Source organism: Carcharhinus amblyrhynchos, chromosome 23 (genome assembly GCF_965287045.1).
Source record: "Carcharhinus amblyrhynchos chromosome 23, sCarAmb.v2.hapA, whole genome shotgun sequence".
Classification (NCBI taxonomy): domain Eukaryota; kingdom Metazoa; phylum Chordata; class Chondrichthyes; order Carcharhiniformes; family Carcharhinidae; genus Carcharhinus; species Carcharhinus amblyrhynchos.
The window spans coordinates 540990-565011 of NC_137346.1; the positions used below are offsets into that span (position 1 = coordinate 540990).

The window sequence follows — 24022 nt, forward strand, 5'->3', positions numbered from 1 at the left end:
CTGTCCACCCTGTCTAACCCTCTGATCATCTTGTATGCCTCAATTAGGTCGCCACTTAACCTTCTTCTCACTAACGAAAATAATCTCAAGTCCGTCAGCCTTTCCTCATAAGACCTTCCCACCATACCAGGCAACATCCTGGTAAACCTCGTCTGCACCCTTTCCAATGCCTCCACATCTTTCTTATAATGCGGCGACCAGAACTGTACGCAATACTCCAAGTGCAGCCGCACCACAGTTTTGTACAGTTGCAACATGACCTCACGGCTCCGAAGTTCAATCCCTCTACCAATAAAAGCTAATACACTGTACGCCTTCTTAACAACCCTATCAACCTGGGTGCCAGCTTTCAGGGATCTGTGCACACGGACACAGAGATCTCCCTGCTCATCGATACTACCAAGAGTTCTTCCATTAGCCCTATATTCTGTACTCCTGTTAATCTTGCTAAAGTGAATCACCTCACGCTTTTCCGCATTAAACTCCATTTGCCATCTCTCAGCCCAGCTCTGCAGCTTATCTATGTCCCTCTGCAAACTGTAACATCCATCCTCACTGTCTACAACTCCTCCGACTTTGGGACAGGACTGGATACTTCAAGTGCCGGGTTTCAGGAGGGACAGGGAGGGAGGCAAAAGAGGTGGGGGAGTGGCACTGTTGATCAGAGATAGTGTCATGGCTGTAGAGAAGGTGGACGCCATGGAGGGATTGTCTACGTAGTCTCTAAGTTTGGAACAGGAAGGGGCCAATTACTTTATTGGGTGTGTGTTCTATAGGCCGCCCAATAGTAAGAGTTGTTGAAGAGCAGGTAGGGAAACAGATCCTGGAGAGATGTAGTAATAACAGAGTTGTTGTGATTGGAGACTTTAATTTCCCAAATATCGATTGGAAAATCCCTAGGGTAAGGGGTTTGGATGGGGAGGAGTTTGTTAGGTGTGTTCAGGAGGGTTTCCTGACACGGTATGTGGATTAGCATACAAGAGGAGAGGCTGTCTTCGATCTGGTATTGGGTAATGAACCTGGACAGGTGTCAGATCTCTGTGGGAGAGCATTTTGGGGATAGTGATCATAACTCTATCTCCTTTACACTAGCATTGGAGAGGGATAGGATCAGGCAAGCTAGGAAAGTGTTTATCTGGAGTAAGGGGAAACATGAAGCCATCAGGCAGGAAATTAGAGATGTAAATTGGAAGGAGGTATTCTCGGGGAAATGTACCGAAGTTATGTGGCAGATTTTCAAGGAATGTTTGTCTGGAGTTCTGCACAACAACGTTCCAATGAGACAGGAAGGTTTTGGTAGGTTACAGGAACTGTGGTACACGAAAGTTGTAACGAATCTAGTCAAAAAGAAAAGAAAAGCGTACAAAAGATTCAGGGAGCTAGGTAATGTTAGGGATCTAGAGGAGTATACAGCTTGTAGGAAGGAACTTGAGAAGGAAATTAGGAGAGCCAGAAGGGGTCATGAGAAGGCCTTGGCAGGTAAGATTAAGGAAAACCCTAAGGCGTTCTACAAATATGTGAAGAGTAAAAGGGTGAGATGTGAAGGAATAGGCCCTATAAAATGTGACGGTGGGAAAGTTTGCAGAGAACCGGTAGAAATAGCAGAGGTGCTCAATGAATACTTTACCTCAGTGTTCACAGTGGAAAAGGATCTGGGTGGTTGTAGTGCAGTCTTGCGGTGGACTGAAAAGCTTGAGTATGTAGACATTAAGAAAGGGGATGTGATGGAGCTTTTGAAAAGCATCAAGATAGATGAGTAGTTGGGACCAGATGGGATGTACCCCAGGTTACTATGGGAGGCGAGGGAACAGATTGCAGAGCTTCTGGTGATGATTTTTGCGTCATTGATGGAGATGGGAAAGGTTCCGGAAGGATTGCGGATGTGGTTCCTATATTCAAGAAAGGGAATAGAGATAGCCCAGGAAATTATCATCCGATGAATCTAACCTCAGTGGTGGGTAAATTGATGGAATAGATCCTGAGAGACAGGATTTATGAACATTTAAAGAAGTATAGAATGATCAAAAGTAGTCAGCATAGCTTTGTTAAAGGCAGATCGTGTCTTACAAGCCTGGTTGAGTTTTTTGAAAATGTGACTAAACACATTGACGAAGGAAGAGCGTTGGATGTGGTTTATGTGGACTTCAGCAAGGTGTTCGATAAAATCCCCCGTGCAAGGCTTATTGAGAAAGAGAGGGGGCATGGGATCCAAGGGGACTTTGCTTTGTGGATTCAGAACTGGCTTGCCCACAGAAGGCGGAGAGTGATTGTAGGTGGGTCTTTTTCTGCATGGAGGTCAGTCACCAGTGGAGTGCCCCAGGGATCTGTTCTGGGACACTTGCTGTTTGTGCTTTTTATAAATGACCTGGATGAGGAAGTGGAGGGATAGGTTCGTAAGTTTGCCGATGACACGAAGGTCGGAGGTGTTGTGGATGGTGTGGAGGGATGTCAGAAGTTGCAGCGTGACATAGGATGCAAGACTGGGCGGAGAAATGGCAGATGGACTTTAACCCGGATAAATGTGTATTCGTACATTTTGGCAGGTCAAATGGGATGAAGGAATATAATATTCAGGGTAAGACTCTTAGCAGTGTGGAAGATCAGAAGGAAATTGGGGTCCGAGTTCATAGGACTCTCAAATCGGATTCGCAGCTAGGGGATGTGGTTAAGAAGGCGTATGGTGTACTGGCCTTCATCAATTGAGGAATTGAGTTTAGGAGTCAGGAGATAATGCTGCAGCTGTATAAGACCCTGGTCAGACCTCACTTGGAGTACTGTGCTCAGTTCTAGTTGCCTCATTAGAGGAAGGATGTGGAAGCCGTTGAAAGGGTGCAGAGGAGATTTACAAGGATGTTGCCTGGATTGGGTGGCATGCCTTATGAGCTTAGGTTGAGAGAGCTCAATTATTTTCTCCTTGGAGAGACGAAGGATGAGAGGTGACCTGATAGAGGTGTATAAGATGAGAGGTATAGATCGGATGGATTTTCAGAGGCTATTTCCCAGGGCTGAAATGGCGGCCACAAGAGGACACAGGTTTAAGGTGCTGGGGAGTAGGTACAGAGGAGATGTCAGGGGTAATTTTTTTACTCAGAGGGTGGTGGGTGAGTGGAACTGGCTGCCGTCGGTGGTGGTGGAGGCAAATTCGATAGGGTCTTTTAAGAGACTTCTGGATGAGTACATGGGACTTAATAGGATTGAAGGTTATAGGTAAGCTGAGTAGATAGAGATATGATCGGCATGACCTGTGGGCCGAAGGGCCAGTTTGTGCTGTAGTTTTTGTATGATTCTATGAAGGACACGGGTCAAAATCTAAAATTGCCAAACTCAACGCTGAGTCTTGAGCTGAAACATACCCAATCAGAAGATGAATTGCTGCTCCTCCAGCTTGCGCTGGGCTTCGCTAGAGTATTGCAGGAGGTCAAGAGTGGACATGAGAGCAAGGTGCTGAGTTCAAATGGCATGCAACAGGAAGTTGTGGACTGAGCAAAGGTGTTCTGAAAAGTGGTAACTCAGTCTGCATTTAGCCTCCCCAACATAGAGGGGACTGCATTGGGAGCATAAGATATAGGAACAGAATTGGGCCATTCAGCCCATTGAGTCTGCTCCACTGTTCGATCATGATTAATAGCAACAAGGGTAAGGTACAAAAGAGTAAGTGCCAACCATGTAACTATCTCAGCAAGATAGTTGGCACAGGAGCAAAGCAAACTAGATACGGTTTAGAGGCAGAAAACAGTTCAGGAATTTTTGTTTACTTTTGTTTAGGCAACCAATGTCGGGAAGCATTATTGAGAGGACTTCGTAACATTCTCCATCCAGTGATCAAAGCTCTCTTTGTAGGTAAGCCCAGGAGGCTGAGTTTTAATATGTGGGATATTCAGGCCACCATAGCGTGATTTCTGGCACAGTGGACGTATCTCATCATTGGCCAATGGCAGGATCTTCTGGTCTCACCAGTGTCTACAGTAATTTGCATTGCCAACCTGCCACAGGGGGATCTGCTGTTGGTAAGGGCTGGAAGATCCCTTTCAATATGTTGTTATATTTTGTGTGAACATACTTGCAGTATACAGTATATAACAGTCCTGCTTCCACAGATTGCCCTGTGGGTATATATATTGTGATGTGGAGATGTCGGCGTAGCACTGGGGTAAACAATTTTAAGGCTCACAACACCAGGTTAAAGTCCAAAGCTAGCAGTAAAGGCCAAAAACTAGCGGCTTTTGCTACAAAATAAACCTGTTGGACTTTAACCTGGTGTTGTGAGACTTCTTATGGTGTATATATGTACTGCCTTGCCTGATATTCAACAATCTTTATTCTTCTGTGGGTGCAGGCATCACTGGTAAGGCCAGCATTTATTGCTCATCTCCAATTGCCCTTTGAACATCATAGCTTATTACATTTTGGAGGGCAGTTAAGAGTCAACCACATTGCTGTGAGTCTGGAATCATCTTGAGCCAAGCCAGGTAAGGGCTTCTCTTCCACAGAGAGCATTCGGGAATCAGATAAGTCTTTATGACAATTAAGGGTGGTTGTCATAGTCACTATTACCAAGGCTACCTTCCAAACTTTATTAACTGAATTTAAATTCCACTAACTGCCATGATGGGATTTGAACCCATGCCCCAGTGTATTAACCTGGTTCTCTTTCTGGATTCCTAGTCCAGCGACAGAAACACTATCATTGACTAACTCCGGGTTAGCAACATTTATGCTTCTTTTGTGTGCTCTCAAACGGCTCATCTTCACGGGAAAGATGGAATTTGTACTTGCAATAAACACTGCATTTATTGTCCATCCATTGTTGCCCGTGGGCAGTTGAGAGTCGGCCTCATTGCCATGCCTCTGGAGTCACATGTAGTCATGATGTGGAGATGCTGGCGTTGGGCGGGGGTAAACACAGTAAAAAGTCTCACAACACCATGACTACCATCGACACCGCAAATTGCCGGTTCCAAGCAGAGAGGATCTCCAAGAAGATCGCGCATATTGATACAGACATCAAGTTTCTACAAACTTTAACCTGGTGTTGTGAGACTTTTTACTGTGTCACATGTAGGCCAGAATAGGTAAGGATGGCAGATTTCCTTCCCTAAAGGACATTAGTGGATCAGATAGGTTTTCCTGACAATCGACAGTAGTTTCATGGTCATCAATGGATTCTTAATTCCAGATATTTTTTATTGAATTCAAATTTCACCATCTGCTGTGGCGAGATTCTGGATTAATAAACTAGCGATAATAACACTAGGCCATTGCCTCCCCTGAGCAGTGCAACCTGTGGTAGTTACATAACATTCACCTTAATTCAGTTGTTTCACATTCTCACTCCCTGCAGCACTTCAATAGTTGGTGCCAAAACAGTGAATGTATCCAAGAGGCAACTAGATGTAACACTTGAGGCGAGCAGGGTCAAAAGTTATCGGGAGAAAGCCAGATTAAGCTACTGAGTTGGACAATCAGCCTTGATCATGATGAATGCAGACTCGCAGGGGAGAATGGCCTCTTCCTGCTCCTATCTTCTATGTTTCTATGTTCAATTAGAATTAACAAAATTACAGCTAATGTACCATTCTGTAAGATTTCAAATTTACTTCTTGTTCTCCCTCCTGAAAATTTTCTCACAAATGGAAGCATTTGTGCACCATGCTAATAATTTCATTTAGAGCTTCATATTAAATTAAATTCTCGGCTGTCTGTCATGACCTGATATCTAAGGCATGCCATTTATAGCAATACGCAACTCTCTCTTGTCATGAAATATATTGGAACAAAAAATAGATTTGATACAATTTATTAACTATTGTCTAGCTTATGTATTTGACAGTCATTTGCTTACAGTAAATATTTTTATTTTCTTCAAACTTGTACTTTGTATGTTAAGAGGAAAATGAGTCCATCTGAACATGCAGCCAAGCTTTGAAATACAAGACCAAAATACTGCAGGTGGCTGAAGTCTGAAGTAGAAACAAAGAACGCTAGTAATATTCAGCGGATGAAACAGTTGAGGCTACCTCATTAAATGTTTTTAAGGCAAGGATAGATAAATTTTTGAACAGTAAAGGAGTCAAGGGTTATGGTGAGCAAGTAAGTGGAGCTGAGAACATGAAAAGGTCAGCCATGATCTTATTGAATGGCGGAGCAGGCTTGAGGGGCCAGATGGCCTATATCTGCTCTTAGTTCTTATGTAGGTCAGGCAGCATCAGTGTAGAGAAAGAAGGAGTTAATAAATGGGCCAGAAATTCCGAGGCGTGGTGATCGCAGTCAGATTGGTTAAAAATAGTGTTCAATCTTTAAAAGAAACAAAGTTACCCTCCCTGCCAGCGTCATATTGTGGGACACACCCCTTGCCATTTTGTTTTCCGTCAATGTTCCCAATGATATGATGGAGAATACCAGTGGCTTCAACACTGTTTTTTCCACTCTGCCAAATGTAGGGAAAATTCCATCTGAGGTGTCTGGTGAAGCTACAACACAGGACAGCAAAGGCAGCTAGCATTGGCAGATAAGTGATCCCACAATCAATACATCAGATCTAAGCTCTGCAGACCTGCCACATCCAGATGTGAATGATGGTGGACAATTAAACAGCTTAAAAGGAGGAGGAGGCTGCACAAATGTCCCCACCCTCCATAAGAACATAAGAGCAGGAGTAGGCCATCTAGCCCTTCGAGCGTGTCCCGCCATTCAATAAGATCATGGCTGATCTGTCGTGGCTCAGTTCCACTTTCCCACCTTCTCCCCATAACCCTTAATCCCCTTGCCTATCAAAAACCTATCTACCCGCGTCTTAAATATACTTAGCGAGGCAGCCTCCACCACTTCAACGGGCAGAGAATTCCAGAGATTCACCACCCTTTGAGTGAAGAAGTTCCTCCTCAACTCTGTTCTAAACTGCCCCCCCCCCCTTATCTTGAGGCTGTGACCTCTAGTCCTACTGTCCTTTCTAAGCGGGAAGAGCCTCTCCACCTCTATCCTATCCATCCCATTCATCATCTTATATGTCTCAATGAAATCTCCCCTCATTCTTCTAAACTCTAATGAGTACAAGCCTAGTTTATTCAGCCTCTCCTCATAGTTCAACCCCCTCAACTCCGGTATCAGCCTAGTAAACCTCCTCTGCACTCCCTCCAAGGCCAAAATATCCTCGCGTAACTGCGGCGACCAAAACTGCACACAGTACTCCAGTTGCGGCCTCGCCAGTGCCCTGTAAAGTTGCAGCAAGACCTCCCTACTTTTATATTCAATCCCCCTCGCTATGAAGGCCAGCATCCCATTCGCCTTCCTGACCACCTGCTGCACCTGCAGGCTGGGTTTTTGTGACTCATGCACAAGGACCCTGAGATCCTTCTGCACCGTAGCATGCTGCAGTTTTTCGCCAAGTAAGTAATAGTCTTTCCTACCATTATTCCTACCAAAGTGGACAACTTCACACTTGCCGACATTAAATTCCATTTGCCAGTTCCTGGCCCATTCGCCCAGCCTATCTAGATCCCTCTGCAGACTTTCCACACCCTCCGCGCAATTTGCCATTCCACCAATCTTGGTGTCATCAGCAAATTTCGACACCATACACTCGGTTCCCTCCTCCAGATCATCTATATAAATGGTAAATAGCTGAGGCCCCAGCGCCGATCCCTGGGGCACTCCACTAGTCACCAACCGCCAATCTGAATAGCACCCATTTTGGGAGGAAACCAGAGCATCCAGAGGAAACTCGTAGACACAGGGAAAATGTGCACCTTCATACAGACGGTGACTCAAGCCGGGAATTGAACCCAGGTTCCTGCTGTAGTGAGGCAGCGATGCTAACCGCTGTGCCGCCATGCTGGACACTGGCTACAGACAACATGGCTCCAACTAAATCCCAGGGACTGCTAAACAACCTGCAGAGAAACATGATTAAACTATATTTCTTAAAGGCACAGTAGCATCACAATGGACAAAAGAGATGAACTCAAGAGATGAGGTGAGAATGACTGCTGTTGGCATTGAGGTGCATTTGACCACACTTCGGACCTTAACTCGGAACCCTAGCAAAACTGAAATCAATTGAAATCTGAAAAAAAATCCTACAGCGGCTGGAGTCATACCTAGCACAAAAGAAGATGGCTGTGGTTATCGGAGGTCAGTCATCTCAGACTCAGGACCCTGCTGTCGGAAATATTCAGGATTATGTCCTTGTTCCTATCTTTGTCAGCTGTTTCATCAATGACTTATAATAAGGTCAGGAATGGGGATGTTCTCTGCACAATGTTCAGCACCATTTGTGAATCCTCAGATACTGAAGCAGTTTGTATCCATCCGCAGCAATCGCTGGATAATATTCAAGTTTGGGCTGATAAGTGGCAAGTGACATTGGTGCCAAATAAGTTCCAGGCAATGACCATCTTCAACAAGAGAGATTCTAATCATTTGCCTTGACATTTAATTACAGGATTATTATTGAATCCTGGGAGATTGGAGAATTGCCAATGTTGTTCCTCCGTTTAAAAACAGTAGCAAAGATAATCCAGATAATTACAGGCCAGTGGACTTTACAGCAGTGGTAAGGAAATTATTGGAGAGGATTCTTCGAGACAGGCTTTATTCCCTGTTGGAAATAAATGGACATATTAGTGAGAGGCAACATACTTTTGTAAAGGGGAGGTCATGTCTCACGAACTTGATTGAGTCTTTTGTGGAAGTGACAAAGATGATTGAGGGTAATGCAGTGGATGTTGTCTACGTGGACTTCAGTAAGACCTTTGACAAGGTCCCTCATGGCAGACTGATGCAGAAGACGAAGTCGCATGGGATCAGAGGTGAGCTGGCAAGGTGGATACAAAACTGCTTGGTCAAAGAAGACAGAGGGTAGCAGTAGAAGGGCGTGTTTCTGAATGGAAGGCTGTGACAAGTGCTGTTCCACAGGGATCAGTGCTGGGAACTTTGCTGTTTGTAACATATCTAAGTGATTTGGAACAAAATGTAACTGGATTGATTAGTAAGTTTGCAGACAATGCAAAGGTTGGTGCATTTGCGAATAGCGATGATAAAACAGGATAAAGATCAGTTGGAGACTTGGGTGGAGAGATGGCAGACAGAGTTTAATCCAGACAAATGTGAGATAATGCATTTTGGAAGGTCTAATACAGATAGGAAATATACAGTATATAGCAGAACCCCCCTTAGGAGTATTGATAGGCAAAGGGATCTGGGTCTATAGGTACACAGGTCACTGAAAGTGGCAATGCAGGTGGAGAAGGTAGTCAAGAAGGCATATGGCATGTTTGCCTTCATCGGCCGGGATATTGAGTTTAAACATTGGCAACTCGTATTGCAGCTTTATAGAACTTTAGTTAGTCATGACTTGTGATATAGTGTTCAATTCTGGTCGCCACACAACCAGAAGGATGAGGAGGCTTTGGAGAGGGTACAGAAAAGATTTACCAGGATGTTGCCTGGTATGGAGAGCATTAGCTATGAGGAGAGGTTGGAGAAACTTGGTTTGTTCTCAAGGCATGGACAGAGTGGAGAGTCAGAAGCTTTTTCCCAGGGTGGAAGAAGAGTCAATTACTAGGGGCCATTGGTTTAAAGTGCGAGGGGCAAGGTTTAAAGGAAATGTACGAGGCAGATTTTTTTTACAGAGTAGTGTGTGTCTGGAATAGAATGGGAATAGAGGGATATGGTCCCCGGAAGGGAAGAGGGTTTTAGTTAAGTTGAGCAGAATGGTCAGTGCAGGCCTGGAGGGCTGAAGGGCTTGTTCCTGTGCTGTAATTTTCTTTGTTCTTTGTTCTTTGTTCTTAACATCCTGGAGGTTACTATTGAGCAGAAACTGAGCCATAAAAATACTGTGGCTGCAGGAGCAGGTCAGAGACTGGGAATTCTGAGTTGAATAACTTACCTCCTGATTCCCCAAAACCCATTCACTGCTGACAATGCACAAGTGAGGAGCTTGATGGAATACTTTGCATTTGCCTGGATGAGTGCACTCCAGTAACACTCAAAGCTCAGCACTATCCATGACAAAGCAGTTTGTCTGATTGGCACTCCATCCAACACCCTCAACATTCACTTCCTTTACAGTGGCAGCAGTGTGTGCTATCTACAAAGGACATTGCAACAACTCACCAAGGCTTCTTTACTGGCACCTAACAAATCCACAACCTTTGCCACCTAGAAAGATAGGGCAGCAGATGAATGAGAACATCACATCCTGCAAGTTTTCCTGTAAGACGCACATCATTCTGACTTGACTTGATATTGCCATTGCTTTATCTTGAAACTCCTTTGCTGACAGTATTGTGCTTCTTTTCATTAATTGAATAAAGTAAATAAACAGATAAATTAAAGTGCAGCTCCTTAATCGGATACTGCATCACAGTAAACAGAATCTCAAAGGAAACTTAAGATATCAAAACAAAATGTAATTAACAGGGTTAATAACACACTCCACACCCCAGTCCCACCAGGCACCAAAAGGCCTCAATGATGTCAGCAGACATTGCTTACTTAGGTACCAAATTTCCCTGGTATCAATCAGCAACTGTGTATGTTCCTAGGACACATGAACTGCAGCGGTTCAAGAGGGCAGCTCACCACTTTCTCACCAGCAAGAGTGGAAAATAAATGCTTATCTAGTCAGTGACGTCACGTTCCATGAATGAATATATTCATTTAGAAACAGTCCTCTAATTTTGTTATTTTTGCCTTTGATCTTGTCCTCATTTAATGTCATAGAAACATAGAAAAGCTACAGCACAAACAGGCCCTTCGGCCCACAAGTTGCGTCGAATATGTCCCTACCTGCTAGGCATACCTATAACATAAGAACATAAGAAATAGGAGCAGGAGTAGACCATCTAGCCCTTCGAGCCTGCCCCGCCGTTCAATAAGATCATGGCTGATCTGTTGTGGCTCAGTTCCACTTTCCCGCCCTCTCCCCGTAACCCTTAATCCCCTCTCTTATCAAAAACCCATCAACCCGCTTCTTAAAAATATTTAGCGAGGCAGCCTCCACCACTTCAACGGGCAGAGAATTCCAGAGATTCACCACCCTTTGAGTGAAGAAGTTCCTCCTCAACTCCGTTCTAAACCGCCTCCCCTTTATCTTGAGGCTGTACCCCCTAGTCCTACTGTCTTTTTTGAGCGGGAAGAGTCTCTCCACCTCTATCCTATCCATCCCATTCATCATCTTATACGTCTCAATGAGATCTCCCCTCATTCTTCTAAACTCTAGCGAGTACAAGCCTAGTTTATTCAGCCTCTCCTCATAGCTCAACCCCCTCAACTCCGGTATCAGCCTAGTAAACCTCCTCTGCACTCCCTCCAGGGCCAAAATATCTTTGCGCAGGTGCGGCGCCCAAAACTGCACACAGTACTCCAGCTGCGGCCTCACCAGTGCCCTATACAGCTGCAGCAAGACCTCCCTACTTTTATATGCAATCCCCCTCGCTATGAAGGCCAGCATCCCATTCGCCTTCCTGACCACCTGCTGCACCTGCAAGCTGGGTTTTTGCGACTCATGCACAAGGACCCCGAGGTCCCTCTGCACCGTCGCCTGCTGCAGTTTTTCGCCACGTAAGTAATAGTCCTTCCTACCATTCTTCCTACCAAAGTGGACCACCTCACACTTGCCAACATTAAATTCCATTTGTCATTTCCTGGCCCATTCGCCCAGCCTATCTAGATCCTTCTGCAGACTCTCCACACCCTCCGCACCCTTGATCTTACTAAATTCCATGTACTTATCCAAAAGTCTCTTAAAAGACCCTATCGAATCCGCCTCCGCCACCACCGACGGCAGCCGATTCCACGCACCCGCTGCCCTCTGAGTGAAAAACTCACCCCTGACATCTCCTCTGTACCTACTCTCTAGCACCCTAAACCTGTGTCCTCTTGTGGCAACCATTTCAGACCTGGGAAAAACCCTCTGAGAATCCAGTTGATCAATACCTCTCATCATCTTATACACCTCTATCAGGTCACTCCTCATCTTTTGTCTCACCAAGGAGAAAAAAAACGAGCTCTCTCAACCTATCCTCAAAAGGCATGCCACTCAATCTAGGCAACGTCCTTGTAAATCTCCTCTGCGCCCTTTCTATGGCTTCCACATCGTTTCTGTAATGAGGCGACCAGAACTGAGCACAGTACTCCAAGTGGGGTCTGACCAGGGTCTTATACAGCTGCAGCATTAGCTCCCGACCCCTAAACTCAATTCCTTGCTCGATGAATGCCAGTACACCATACACCTTCTTAACCACAGCCTCTACCTGCAAAGCTGCTTTGAGCATCCTATGAACCCAGACCCCAAGATCCTTCTGATCTTCCACATGCTAAGAGTCTTACCCTTAATATTATAATCTGTCATCTTATTTGACCTGCCAAAATGAATCACCACACAATTATCTGGGTTGAAGTCCATCTGTCAGTTCTCTGCCCAGTCTTGCATCCTATCAATGTCTCGCTGCAACTTCTGACATCCCTCCACACTATCCACAACACCTTTATAGGACCCTTGTCAGACCCCACTTGGAGTACTGTGCGCAGTTCTGGTCGCCTCACTACAGGAAGGATGTGGAAGCTATTGAGAGGGTGCAGAGGAGATTTACAAGGATGTTGCCTGGATTGGGAGGCGTGCCTTATGAAGATACGTTGCAGGAGCTAGGTCTCTTCTCCCTGGAGAGACAAAGATTGAGAGGCAACCTGATAGAGGTTTATAAAATGTTGGGAGGAATAGATAGGGTGGATTCTCAGAGGCTATTTCCCAGGGCTGAAATAGTCACTGTGAGAGGACACAGGTTTAAGGTGCTGGGAAGCAAGTACAGAGGAGATGTCAGGGATAAGTTTTTCACTCAGAGGGTGGTGAGCGAGTGGAGTCAGCTGCCGTCAGTGGTGGTAGAGACAAACTCGCTGGGGTCTTTTAAAAGACTTCTGGATGAGTGTATGGGATCTAATGGGACTGGGAGTTACAGATAGTTCTATGGCTTGGTAGGTATAGATGTGATCGGCACAACTTGTGGGCCGATGGGCCTGTTTGTACTGTAGTGTTCTATGTACCTCCAACCTTTGTGACATCAGCAAACTTACCAACCCATCCCTCCACTTCCTCACCCAGGTCATTTATAAAAATCACAAAGGGCAAGGGTCCCAGAACAGATCCCTGAGGCACTCCACTGGTGACCGACCTCCATGCAGAAAAAGACCCATCTACGACCACTCTTTGCCTTCTGTGGGCAAGCCAGTTCTGGATCCACAAAGTAACGTCTCCTTGAATCCATGCCCCCTCACTTTCTCAATAAGCCTTGCATGGGGCACCTTATCAAATGCCTTGCTGAAGTCCATATAAACCACATCTACTACTTTTCCTTTGTCAATTTGTTTAGACACATTCTCTAAAAATTTAGTCAGGCTTGTAAGGTATGATCTGCCTTTGACAAAGCCGTGCTGACTATTCTTGATCATACTATACCTCTCCAAATGTTCATAAATCCTGCCTCTCAGGATCTTCTGCATCATCTTACCAACCACTGAGGTTAGACTCACTGGTCTATAATTTCCAGGGCTATCTCTTCTCTCCTTCTTGAATAAAGGAACCACATCCGCAATCCTCTGGATCCACTCCCGTCTCCATTGATGATGCAAAGATCATCGCCAGAGGCTCAGCAATCTCTTCCCTCGCCTCCCACAGTAACCTGGGGTATGTCCCACCTGGTCCCAGTGACTTATCTAACTTGATGCTTTTCAAAAGTTCCAACACATCTTTTTTCTTAATGTCTACATGCTCAAGCTTTTCAGTCTGCTGCAAGTCTGCACTACAACCACCAAGATCCTCTTCCACTGTGAATACTGAAGTAAAGTATTCATTGGGTATCTCTGCTATTTCTATCGGTTCTATACAAACTTTCCCACCATCACACTTGATAAGTCCTACTCCTTCACGTCTTATCCTCTTGCTCTTCACATACTTGTAGAATGCCTTGGGGTTTTCCTTAATCCTACCTGCCAGGGCCTTCTCATGACCCCTTCTGGCTCTCCTAATTTGCTTTTTAAGTTCCATCCTACTAACTGTATACTCTTCCAGATCTCTAGCATTACCTAGCTCACTGAACCTTTTGTAAGCTTTTCTTTTCTTCTTGACTAAATTCATTACAGCTTTCATGCACCATGGTTCCTTTAGCCTACCATAACTTACCTGTCTCATTGGAACGTTGGTGTACAGAACGCCAGACAAATATTCCTTGAAAATTTGCCACATTTCTTCTGTACATTTTCTGAGAAAACCTCTTTCCAAATTATGCCTCTAATTTCCTGCCCGATAGCCTCATAATTCCTTTTACTACAATTAAACACTTTCCTAGTTTGTCTTATCCTATCTCTCTCCAATGCCAATGTAAAGGCAATAGAGTTATGATCGTTATCCCCAAAATGCTGTCCCACTGAGAGATCAGACACCTGTCCAGGTTCGTTTCCCAGTACCAAATCAAGTACAGCCTCTCCTCTTGTAGGCTTATCCGCATATTATGTCAGGACACCTTCCTGAACACACCTAACAAACTCCTCCCCATCTAAATCCCTTGCCTTAGGGAGATTCCAATCAATATTTGGGAAATTAAAATCTCCCATCACAACAACTCATTATTATATCTTTCCAGAATTTGTTTCCCTATCTGTTCCTCAACATCCCTGTTACTATTGGGCGACCTATAGAAAAATTAATGATCCCTCCCTGTTCCGAACCTCCACCCACAGAGACTCCGTAGACAATCCCTCCATGGCATCCACTTTTCTACAGCCATGACACTATCTCTGATCAACAATGCAACTCCCCCACCTCTTTTTCCTCCCTCCCTGTCCCTTCTGAAACATTTGAAACCTGGCTCTTGAATTAACCAGTCCTGTCCCTGAGTCATCAAGTATTTGCAATGGCCACCACATCACATTTCCAAGTAGTGATCCACGCTCTAAGCTCATCCACTTTGTTCACAACACTCCTTGTGTTAAAATAGATACATCTCAAACCTTCAGTCTGAGCACTCCCCTTCTCTATCACCTGCCTATCCTCCCTTTCTCACTGTCGACAAGCTCTCTCTATTTGTGAGCTAACCTCCTCTCTCCCAGTCACTTCATTTTGATCCCACCCCCCAACCATTCTAGTTTAAGCTCTCTCCAGTAGCCTTAGCAAACCTCCCGGCCAGGATATTGGTCCTCTTAGGATTCAAGTGCAACCTGTCCTTTTTGTACAGGTCACACCTGCCCCTAAAAAGGTCCCAATGATCTTGAATCCCTGCCCCCTGCTCCAATCACTCAGCCACGCATTTATCCTCCACCTCTTTCCATTCCTACACTCGCTGTCTCGTGACACAGGCAGCAATCCCAAGATTACTACCTTTGCTTTCCTTCTTCTCAACTCTTTACCTAACTCCCTGTATTCTCTTTTCATGACCCCTTCCCTTTTCCTACCTATGCCAGTGGTACCAGTATGTACCACAACCTCTGGCTCCTCTCCCTCCCACTTCAGGATATCTTGGATGAGATCAGAAACATCCGGATCCCGGCACCAGGGAGGCAAACTACCATTCGAGTTTCTCGACTGCCTCCACAAACTCGCCTGTCCGACCTCACTGTAGAGTCCCCTATCACTACGGCTTTCCTCCGCCTATCCTTACCCTTCTGAGCTACGGGGCCGGACTCCACGCTTGAGGCATGACTAGTCCTTCTTCCACCAGGTAGGCTGCCCCCACAACAGTACTCAAACAGGAGTACTTATTGTTAAGGGGCACAGCCACTGGGGTACTCTCTAGCACCTGACCTTTCCCCTTCCTAACCATGACCCACTTGCCTACCTCCCATGGCCCCGGTGTGCCCACCTGCTATCTGTCACCTCCTCGTTCTCCCTGACCAGACGAAGGTCATTGAGCTGCAGCTCCAATTCCCTAACACGGTCCCTTAAGAGCCACAGCTCAACGCATCCAGTGCAAATATGGACGTCCAGGAAGCTAGGAGACTCCAGGACCTCCCACATCTGACGCTGAGAACAACAAACTGGTCTCACACTCATAATTCCCCTTTTCTTCAAATTCCACAGGAAAAAAACTAAGAATTAAACCTACCCTGCCTTGCCCGTTTCCGCCTACGTCCGTTGAGCCAAAGCCCTTTAGCTCTCACTCTGCTACTTGCTCACTTCGCTGCCCACTACTGATGCTGCCCACTGTATAGTGCGGCCTGCTTTTTAAACCTCGCACGCTAACAAAACCTTCCCAGGTCACCTCTCGGCCTACTTCCACTTTACTGTTAAAAAACTCATGGGGAAAAAAGAGATCTTTTTTAGTTGCCTCACTACAGGAAGGATGTGGAAGCCATTGAGAGGATGCAGAGGAGATCTACAAGGATGTTGCCTGGATTGGGAGGCATGCCTTATGAAGTTAGGTTGAGGGAGCTAGGTCTCTTCTCCCTGGAGAGACGAAGGTTGAGAGGCAACCTGATAGAGGTTGATAAAATGTTGAGAGGTATAGATAGGGTGGATTCTCGGAGGCTATTTCCCAGGGCTGAAATGGTCGCTATGAGAGGACACAAGTTTAAGGTGCTGGGAAGCAAGTACAGAGGAGATGTTGGGGTAAGTTTTTCACTCAGAGGGTGGTGAGTGAGTGGAATTGGCTGCCATCGGTGGTGGTAGAGGTGAACTTGCTGGGGTCTTTTAAAAGACTTCTGGATGAGTATATGGGATTTAATGGGATTGGGAGTTACAGATAGTTCTATGGCTTGGTAGGTGTTGATGTGATCGGTGCAACTTGTGGGCCGAAGGGCCTGTTTGTGCTCTGGTGTTCTATGTTCTATGAAACCCTGCGTACAACTAAGACAAAAAGTCAATCGCTTACCTTCACACTCGTGCCACAAATCGCTCGTCTCTGCTTGCCCCGACGATCAATGAGAACAATGTCCATCACAAAATGGCCTTCATTTAACCGTTTTATTAATAAAGTGTTCCAGTATTCACAGATCAGGAACTTGAGAGATCCTGTTGTTTTGATAGGATACCTGACCATGGAAACAGTGTTGTACATCTGGGATCAGTACATTATCGGCCTGGGACAGCCTTCCTACAACTGTATTCCAGCATTCTGCGTGGCCTTTCTTCATTTGCTACGAGCACATCTACAAATGTGTAAAATGGTAAGAGTCACCCTTTTGTTGCCCAGTTGTTACACAGTGATAACAAAGAACAAAGAAAATTACTGCACAGGACCAGGCCCTTCGGCCCTCCAAGCCTGCACTGACCATGCTGCCTGATTTAACTAAAACCCCCTACTCCTCCAGGGACCATATCCCTCTATTCCCATCCCATTCATGTACTTGTCAAGATCCCCTTTAAAAATCACTACTGTATCCGCTTCCACTACCTCCTCTGACAATGGGTTCCAGGCACCCATTATTCTCTGTGTAAAAAAATCTGTCTCATACATCTCCTTTAAGCCTTGCCCTTCGCACCTTAAGTCTATGTCCCCCTAGTAATTGACTCTTTCACCCTGGGAAAAAGCTTCTGACTATTCACTCTGTCCATGCCTCTCATAATCTTGTAGACTTCTGTCAGGTCTCCTCTCAACCTCAATCGCTCCAGTGAGAACAAACCAAGTTTCTCCAACCTCTCCTCATAGCTAATGCCCTCCTTACCAGGCAACATCCTGGTAAATCTTTTCTGTACCCTCTCCAAAGCCTTCACATTCTTCTGGTAGTTTGGCGACTAGAATGGAACGCTGTATTCCAAGTGCAGCCTAATTTAGGTTCTATAAAGCTGCAACGTCACTTGCCAATGTTTAAACTCAATACCCCGGCTGATGAAGGCAAGCATAGTAAAAAGTCTGACAACACCAGGTTTTAGTCCAACCTATTTATTTGATAATATTCTCACAAGCTTTCGAGGGGTTACCCTCTTCGTCAGGTGAATGGAGAGTTCTGGCCTCAGACAGAGCATATAAAGCACAGACAGTTTAGAGATTACTGATTAAAATGCGAATCCTTACACCTAACCTGCTGTTCAAGACCTGAAGTGGCTGACAATGTGAGTGGTAGGAGCACTGATCACAGTTTAAAGAGATGTGTATTGTCTCCAGACAGTACAGTAAGTGAGGTTTTGCAAACCCAGGCAAGTCACGGGGGTTACAGATAGTGCGACATGAACCCAAGATCCCTGTTGAGACCGTCCTCATGTGTGCGGAACTTGGCTATCAGTCTCTGCTCAGCGACTCTGCGCTGTCGTGTGTTGTGAAGGCCGCCTTGGAGAATGCTTACCCGAAGGTCAGAGGCTGAATGCCCGTGACCACTGAAGTGTTCGCGGGCATTCAGCCTCTGACCTTCGGGTAAGCATTCTCCAAGGCGGCCTTCACAACACACGACAGCGCAGAGTCGCTGAGCAGAGACTGATAGCCAAGTTCCGCACACATGAGGACGGTCTCAACAGGGATCTTGGGTTCATGTCGCACTATCTGTAACCCCCGTGACTTGCCTGGGTTTGCAAAACCTCACTTACTGTACTGTCTGGAGACAATACACATCTCTTTAAACTGTGATCAGTGCTCCTACCACTCACATTGTCAGCCACTTCAGGTCTTGAACAGCAGGTTAGGTGTAAGGATTCGCATTTTAATCAGTAATCTCTAAACTGTCTGTGCTTTATATGCTCTGTCTGAGGCCAGAACTCTCCATTCACCTGACGAAGAGGGTAACCCCTCGAAAGCTTATGAGAATATTACCAAATAAATAGGTTGGACTAAAACCTGGTGTTGTCAGACTTTTTACTGTGTTTACGCCAGTCCAACGCCGGCATACCCACCACATGAAGGCAAGCATGCCATATGCCATCTTGACTACCTTTTCCACCTGCATTGCCACTTTCAGTGACCTGTGTACCTGTACACCCAGATCCCTTTTGCTATCAATACTTCAAAGTGTTCTGCCATTTACTGTATATTTCCTATCTGTATTAGACCTTCCAAAATGCATCACCTCACAATTGTCTGGATTAAAGTCCATCTGCTAACTCTCCACCCAAGTCTCCAACTGATCCGTATCCTGCTGTATCCTCTGATGGTCCTCATCGCTACCCGCAAATCCACCAATCTTTGTGTCATCCGCAAACTTACGAACCAATCTAGTTACATTTTCCTCCAAATCATTTATATATATTACAAACAGCAAAGGTCTAGTACTAATCCCTGAGAAGCACCGCTAGTCACAGCCCTCCATTCAGAAATGCACCTTTTACTGCTACCCTCTGTCTTCAGAACTTTACTGCTACAGGTGGCACGGTGGTTATGACTGCTGCCTCACAGTACCAGGGTGTTCGATTCCGAGCTGGGTAACTGTCTGTGTGGAGATTGCACATTTTCACTATCTGTGTAGGTTTCCGCCGGGTGCTGGGGTTTTCTCTGAGTCCAAAGATGTGCACGTTAGGTGAATCAGCCATAGGAGGTTCTCCCTTAGTGTACCTGAACAGACGCCAGAGTGTGGTGACAAGGGGATTTTCACAGTAACTTCATTGCAATGTGAATGTAAGCCTACTTGTGATACTAATAAACGTTAACTTCACTGAATTGCATTCGATGCAATATGTCACTTTAAAAAAGTGGGCAAAGTATCAGTTTTAATGTTATGCTTGTTTATATTGTTGTGATACACACGTGAAAGACATTGTTTCATTAAGTACCTGGAATATTCACAAATAAAGATTGCTGGGACAGTGGGGTTGAAGAGTACATAGAAGACATATGTAATGCTGCATCCCTTAGTTAAACCTATTATCGAGCAAAGGGTTCATACCCAGTTTCATTCTTCACGTCTGGCTTGGGATCGGTAACGAAGCCCAACTGGAAAGAAACATAGTTTATTTCAGAATGCAAAGCAAAACCACAACTATGGTGTACACACACTAGTCCCTGCCTGGGACTATTGTTCAGCAGGCCCAATACCGGGCCTTCTTTCTGAAAGGTTCAGGTAATGAGTTCCAGTTGGGTAGGCCACTGCCTGTTACCAAGGCATCTCATACTCAACGAGTCCCACACAGAGATCAATCAGTGATTTCCCCACAGACTTATGGAGTATCACAGGATCCAATTAACATGGTAGGAGAGAATGGTTACCTAAAGGTGAATATTGGAAACTGAGGTTTTATTTTACAAACACAATAGTGTAATCTGAGTTACTTTGGTAAAGAATGATTGAAACAAAGTGTAAATTGTCAGGATATGATTTCCCATCAATGTTATCTAAATTCAAACCTTTTGACCAATAGAAAAATAAAGTGGATTTGTGGACACAGACTCATCATCACCTATCCCTCAATTCAAGGATGATGTCTACTTAGGATTGCAGATTTTTGCCATGGGTCTTCATTTGATTGAACAGGCTGATTCTTGACCCACAGATTTTTGGGCACATGGGGCAGGATGTTTCATGAGGTAGTGAGATTTGGCATGCAAGATTTCCTCTATTTCTCTCTCCTTCACTGCTGGAATTCTGCCTCCTTATTAAATCAGTTGGGTTCAAAGCATGATGCAGCTTGACGGACAGATCGTCGCAGTTTTCAACAATCGGTAGTATGCATCATGCAGTCATTAATATCAATGCTGCTGTGCTTCAAAAAAAAGCTTCAGTGTCATTAAAAGGTTTTCTTTTGCCTCCCCTGAAGCATTGACCATTTGAAAGTTCAGAAAACAGAACAAGGCAGGGAGACACTTTTTGTCCACTGTAGATAGTTTTGCAGGAGTTTTACCTGACTGCTTATAGTGGGACTGGCCTTAAGAAGGACAGTGAAAAGTCTGACAACACCAGGTTTTAGTCCAACCTATTTATTTGATAATATACTCGCAAGCTTTCGGGTTAGTCCCTTCGTCAGGTCACCTGACGAAGGGACTAACCCGAAAGCTTGCGAGTATATTATCAAATAAATAGGTTGGACTAAAACCTGGTGTTGTCAGACTTTTCACTGTGTTTACGCCAGTCCAACGCCGGCATACCCACATCTTAAGAAGGACACCAGTATTTGTTTGACGTTCTGCCCATTAAATCTGGAGGATGCAGCGGATGAATTGTTTATGGAATTACTCCAGCACTTTTATGTGTCATGGATACAAAATCCAGGTCTCACTACACACAAAAGTGTGGTAATAATGACTGCTCTGTACTTCTGTTGACTTGCAGGGGCTTTTGTTGTCAAACATTTGCTGCTGTACTTTAGGGAAGGCTGACCTGGCACAGTAGCTGGCAATGCTTCGGTCAGAAGCAAAGTATTTTGTGAGCTAGACACCTATTGGTTGAATACTGAGAAGGATCTGGAGCTTGTATTAAGTTTTATACATAAAGATTATTTTCCTTATAGATTTTTGGATGCTACAATGCATGGTTAGGCATTGATTGATTTGATGGAGGACTTCGTGGACTTCAGTAGACTTTATGAAAGTTGTGCAAGTTCAATTTGGAAGTTTCTTGTTGGTGTTCACATTCAAATTGTTAGATTGTGCTAAGGCATCACACGTGGGCAGGCTCCTGCTCTTAACTAGATGTGGATTCTTGGAGGGAAGGTGGATCAGATGCCTGATGCTTTAAAACAAATTCTGGGAAATGTTACAATCTCAGTTGATGTGATCACTGGATGGGAAGATTCCAGAATGGAACCTTGGTTCAAAAGACAGTAGCATTTACATTTTTATATATAAAATGTGAAGGAACAGAGTCACAGGACAGCTAATTAGTTTTAACAACAAGAAAATAAACAGTTATTAAACATGTATGATGTATGATAGAATATTTCTTTACTCCCCTTAACTTAATTACACACACATTTTATGGTTAATACAGATTGCAAAGTACACCTTAAGCTACAATGGTTTCATTAACGTAAACTCCCTTTAAGCACACAGATTAGTTGTGTTCAAAGACATGCACTGTACACCAAACCCAAGTTAGCGTTTGTGAATTTCTCCACAGAATGCCCCAGATGATTGTCTACTCTCAAAAACACACTAAAATCTTCTCACAAAATAATGCTTTCCCTTAATGGTTTGCATTCCAAGCTATAGTTCAAGTTTTACCAATAAGAACATAAGAAATAGGAGCAGGAGTAGGCCATCTAGCCCTTCGAGCCTGCCCCGCCATTCAATAAGATCATGGCTGATCTGTCGTGGCTCAGTTCCACTTTCCCGCCCTCTCCCCATAACCTTTAATCCCCTCTCTTATCAAAAACCCATCAACCCGCATCTTAAAAATATTTAGCGAGGCAGCCTCCACCACTTCAACGGGCAGAGAATTCCAGAGATTCACCACCCTTTGAGTGAAGAAGTTCCTCCTCAACTCCGTTCTAAACCGCCCCCCCTTTATCTTGAGGCTGTGCCCCCTAGTCCTACTGTCTTTTTTGAGCGGGAAGAGTCTCTCCACCTCTATCCTATCCATCCCATTCATCATCTTATACATCTCAATGAGATCTCCCCTCATTCTTCTAAACTCTAACGAGTACAAGCCTAGTTTATTCAGCCTCTCCTCATAGCTCAACCCCCTCAACTCCGGTATCAGCCTAGTAAACCTCCTCTGCACTCCCTCCAAGGCCAAAATATCTTTGCGCAGGTGCGGCGCCCAAAACTGCACACAGTACTCCAGCTGCAGCCTCACCAGTGCCCTATACAGCTGCAGCAAGACCTCTCTACTTTTATATTCAATCCCCCTCGCGATGAAGGCCAGCATCCCATTCGCCTTCCTGACCACCTGCTGCACCTGCAAGCTGGGTTTTTGCGACTCATGCACAAGGACCCCGAGGTCCCTCTGCACCGTCGCCTGCTGCAGTTTTTCGCCACGTAAGTAATAGTCCTTCCTACCATTCTTCCTACCAAAGTGGACCACCTCACACTTGCCAACATTAAATTCCATTTGTCATTTCCTGGCCCATTCGCCCAGCCTATCTAGATCCTTCTGCAGACTCTCCACACCCTCCGCACAATTTGCCGTTCCCCCAATCTTGGTGTCATCAGCAAATTTCGACACCCTACGCTCGGTTCCCTCCTCCAGATCATCTATATAAATGGTAAAAAGCTGAGGCCCCAGCACTGACCCCTGGGGCACTCCACTAGTCACCATCCGCCAATCCGAATAGCACCCGTTGACCCCCACTCTCTGCCTCCTATTTGACAACCAATCCTCTATCCACGCTAACACCCTACCCCCAACTCCATGTCCCTCGACCTTCTGCAATAACCTCTTGTGAGGTGCTTTGTCAAACGCCTTCTGAAAATCCAGAAAGACCACATCCACCGGCTCTCCTCTATCCACCGCCCTAGACACATCCTCATAGAACTCCAGTAAATTTGTCAGACACGACTTCCCTTTAATGAAACCGTGCTGCGTATGCTCTATCAAGCAGTTCCCTTCAAGATGCCTCGCAATTTCCTCCTTAATGACGGATTCTAACATTTTACCTACCACAGACGTTAAACTAACCGGCCTATAATTCCAATGACACTTTTAAACAAAGCCTCTACTCTTACATGACCCCTTTTGGAATTTCTTTGTCTCACAAAAAACAAAGTACAGCACTGGAACAGGCCCTTTATGCCAATCGTGAAGCCCTAATTAAACTAAAAAAAAATCTGCTCTTATAGCACATTCCAGACACCACTCACTCTGTAAAAAAAAACTTCCCCCTCACATCTCCCTTAAACTTTCCTCCTCTCGCCTTGAGCCTGTGCCTCCTTGTAACGAGGGGTCACAGGTTCAAGGTGAAGGGGCGAGGTTTAACTGAGATATCAGAGGGATGTATTTTACACAGAGGGTGGTGGGGGCCTGGAATGCGCTGCCAAGCAGGGTGGTGAAGGTGGACACACTGGGATCGTTTAATACTTACCTGGATAGCCACATGAACAGACTGGGGATGGAGGAGTGCAAATGAATGGTCTAGTTGGACCAATGAGCAGTGCAGGCTGGGAGGGCCAAAGGGCCTGTTTCCTGTGCTGTAATGTATTGTTCTTTTGTTCTTGTAATTGACAGTACCAACCATGGA

General features: G+C 45.1%; 1 protein-coding gene across 1 annotated transcript in view; it reads left to right on the plus strand.

The window, feature by feature from the left end:
- Positions 1-24022, plus strand: part of LOC145357389 (uncharacterized) — a 160690-nt gene that overhangs the window by 39797 nt on the left and 96871 nt on the right. The window contains exons 8-9 of the mRNA XM_080210708.1: positions 3766-3840; positions 17015-17154. Of these exons, the coding sequence (XP_080066834.1) occupies positions 3766-3840; positions 17015-17154 (215 nt within the window). The remainder of the gene's footprint in view (positions 1-3765; positions 3841-17014; positions 17155-24022) is intronic.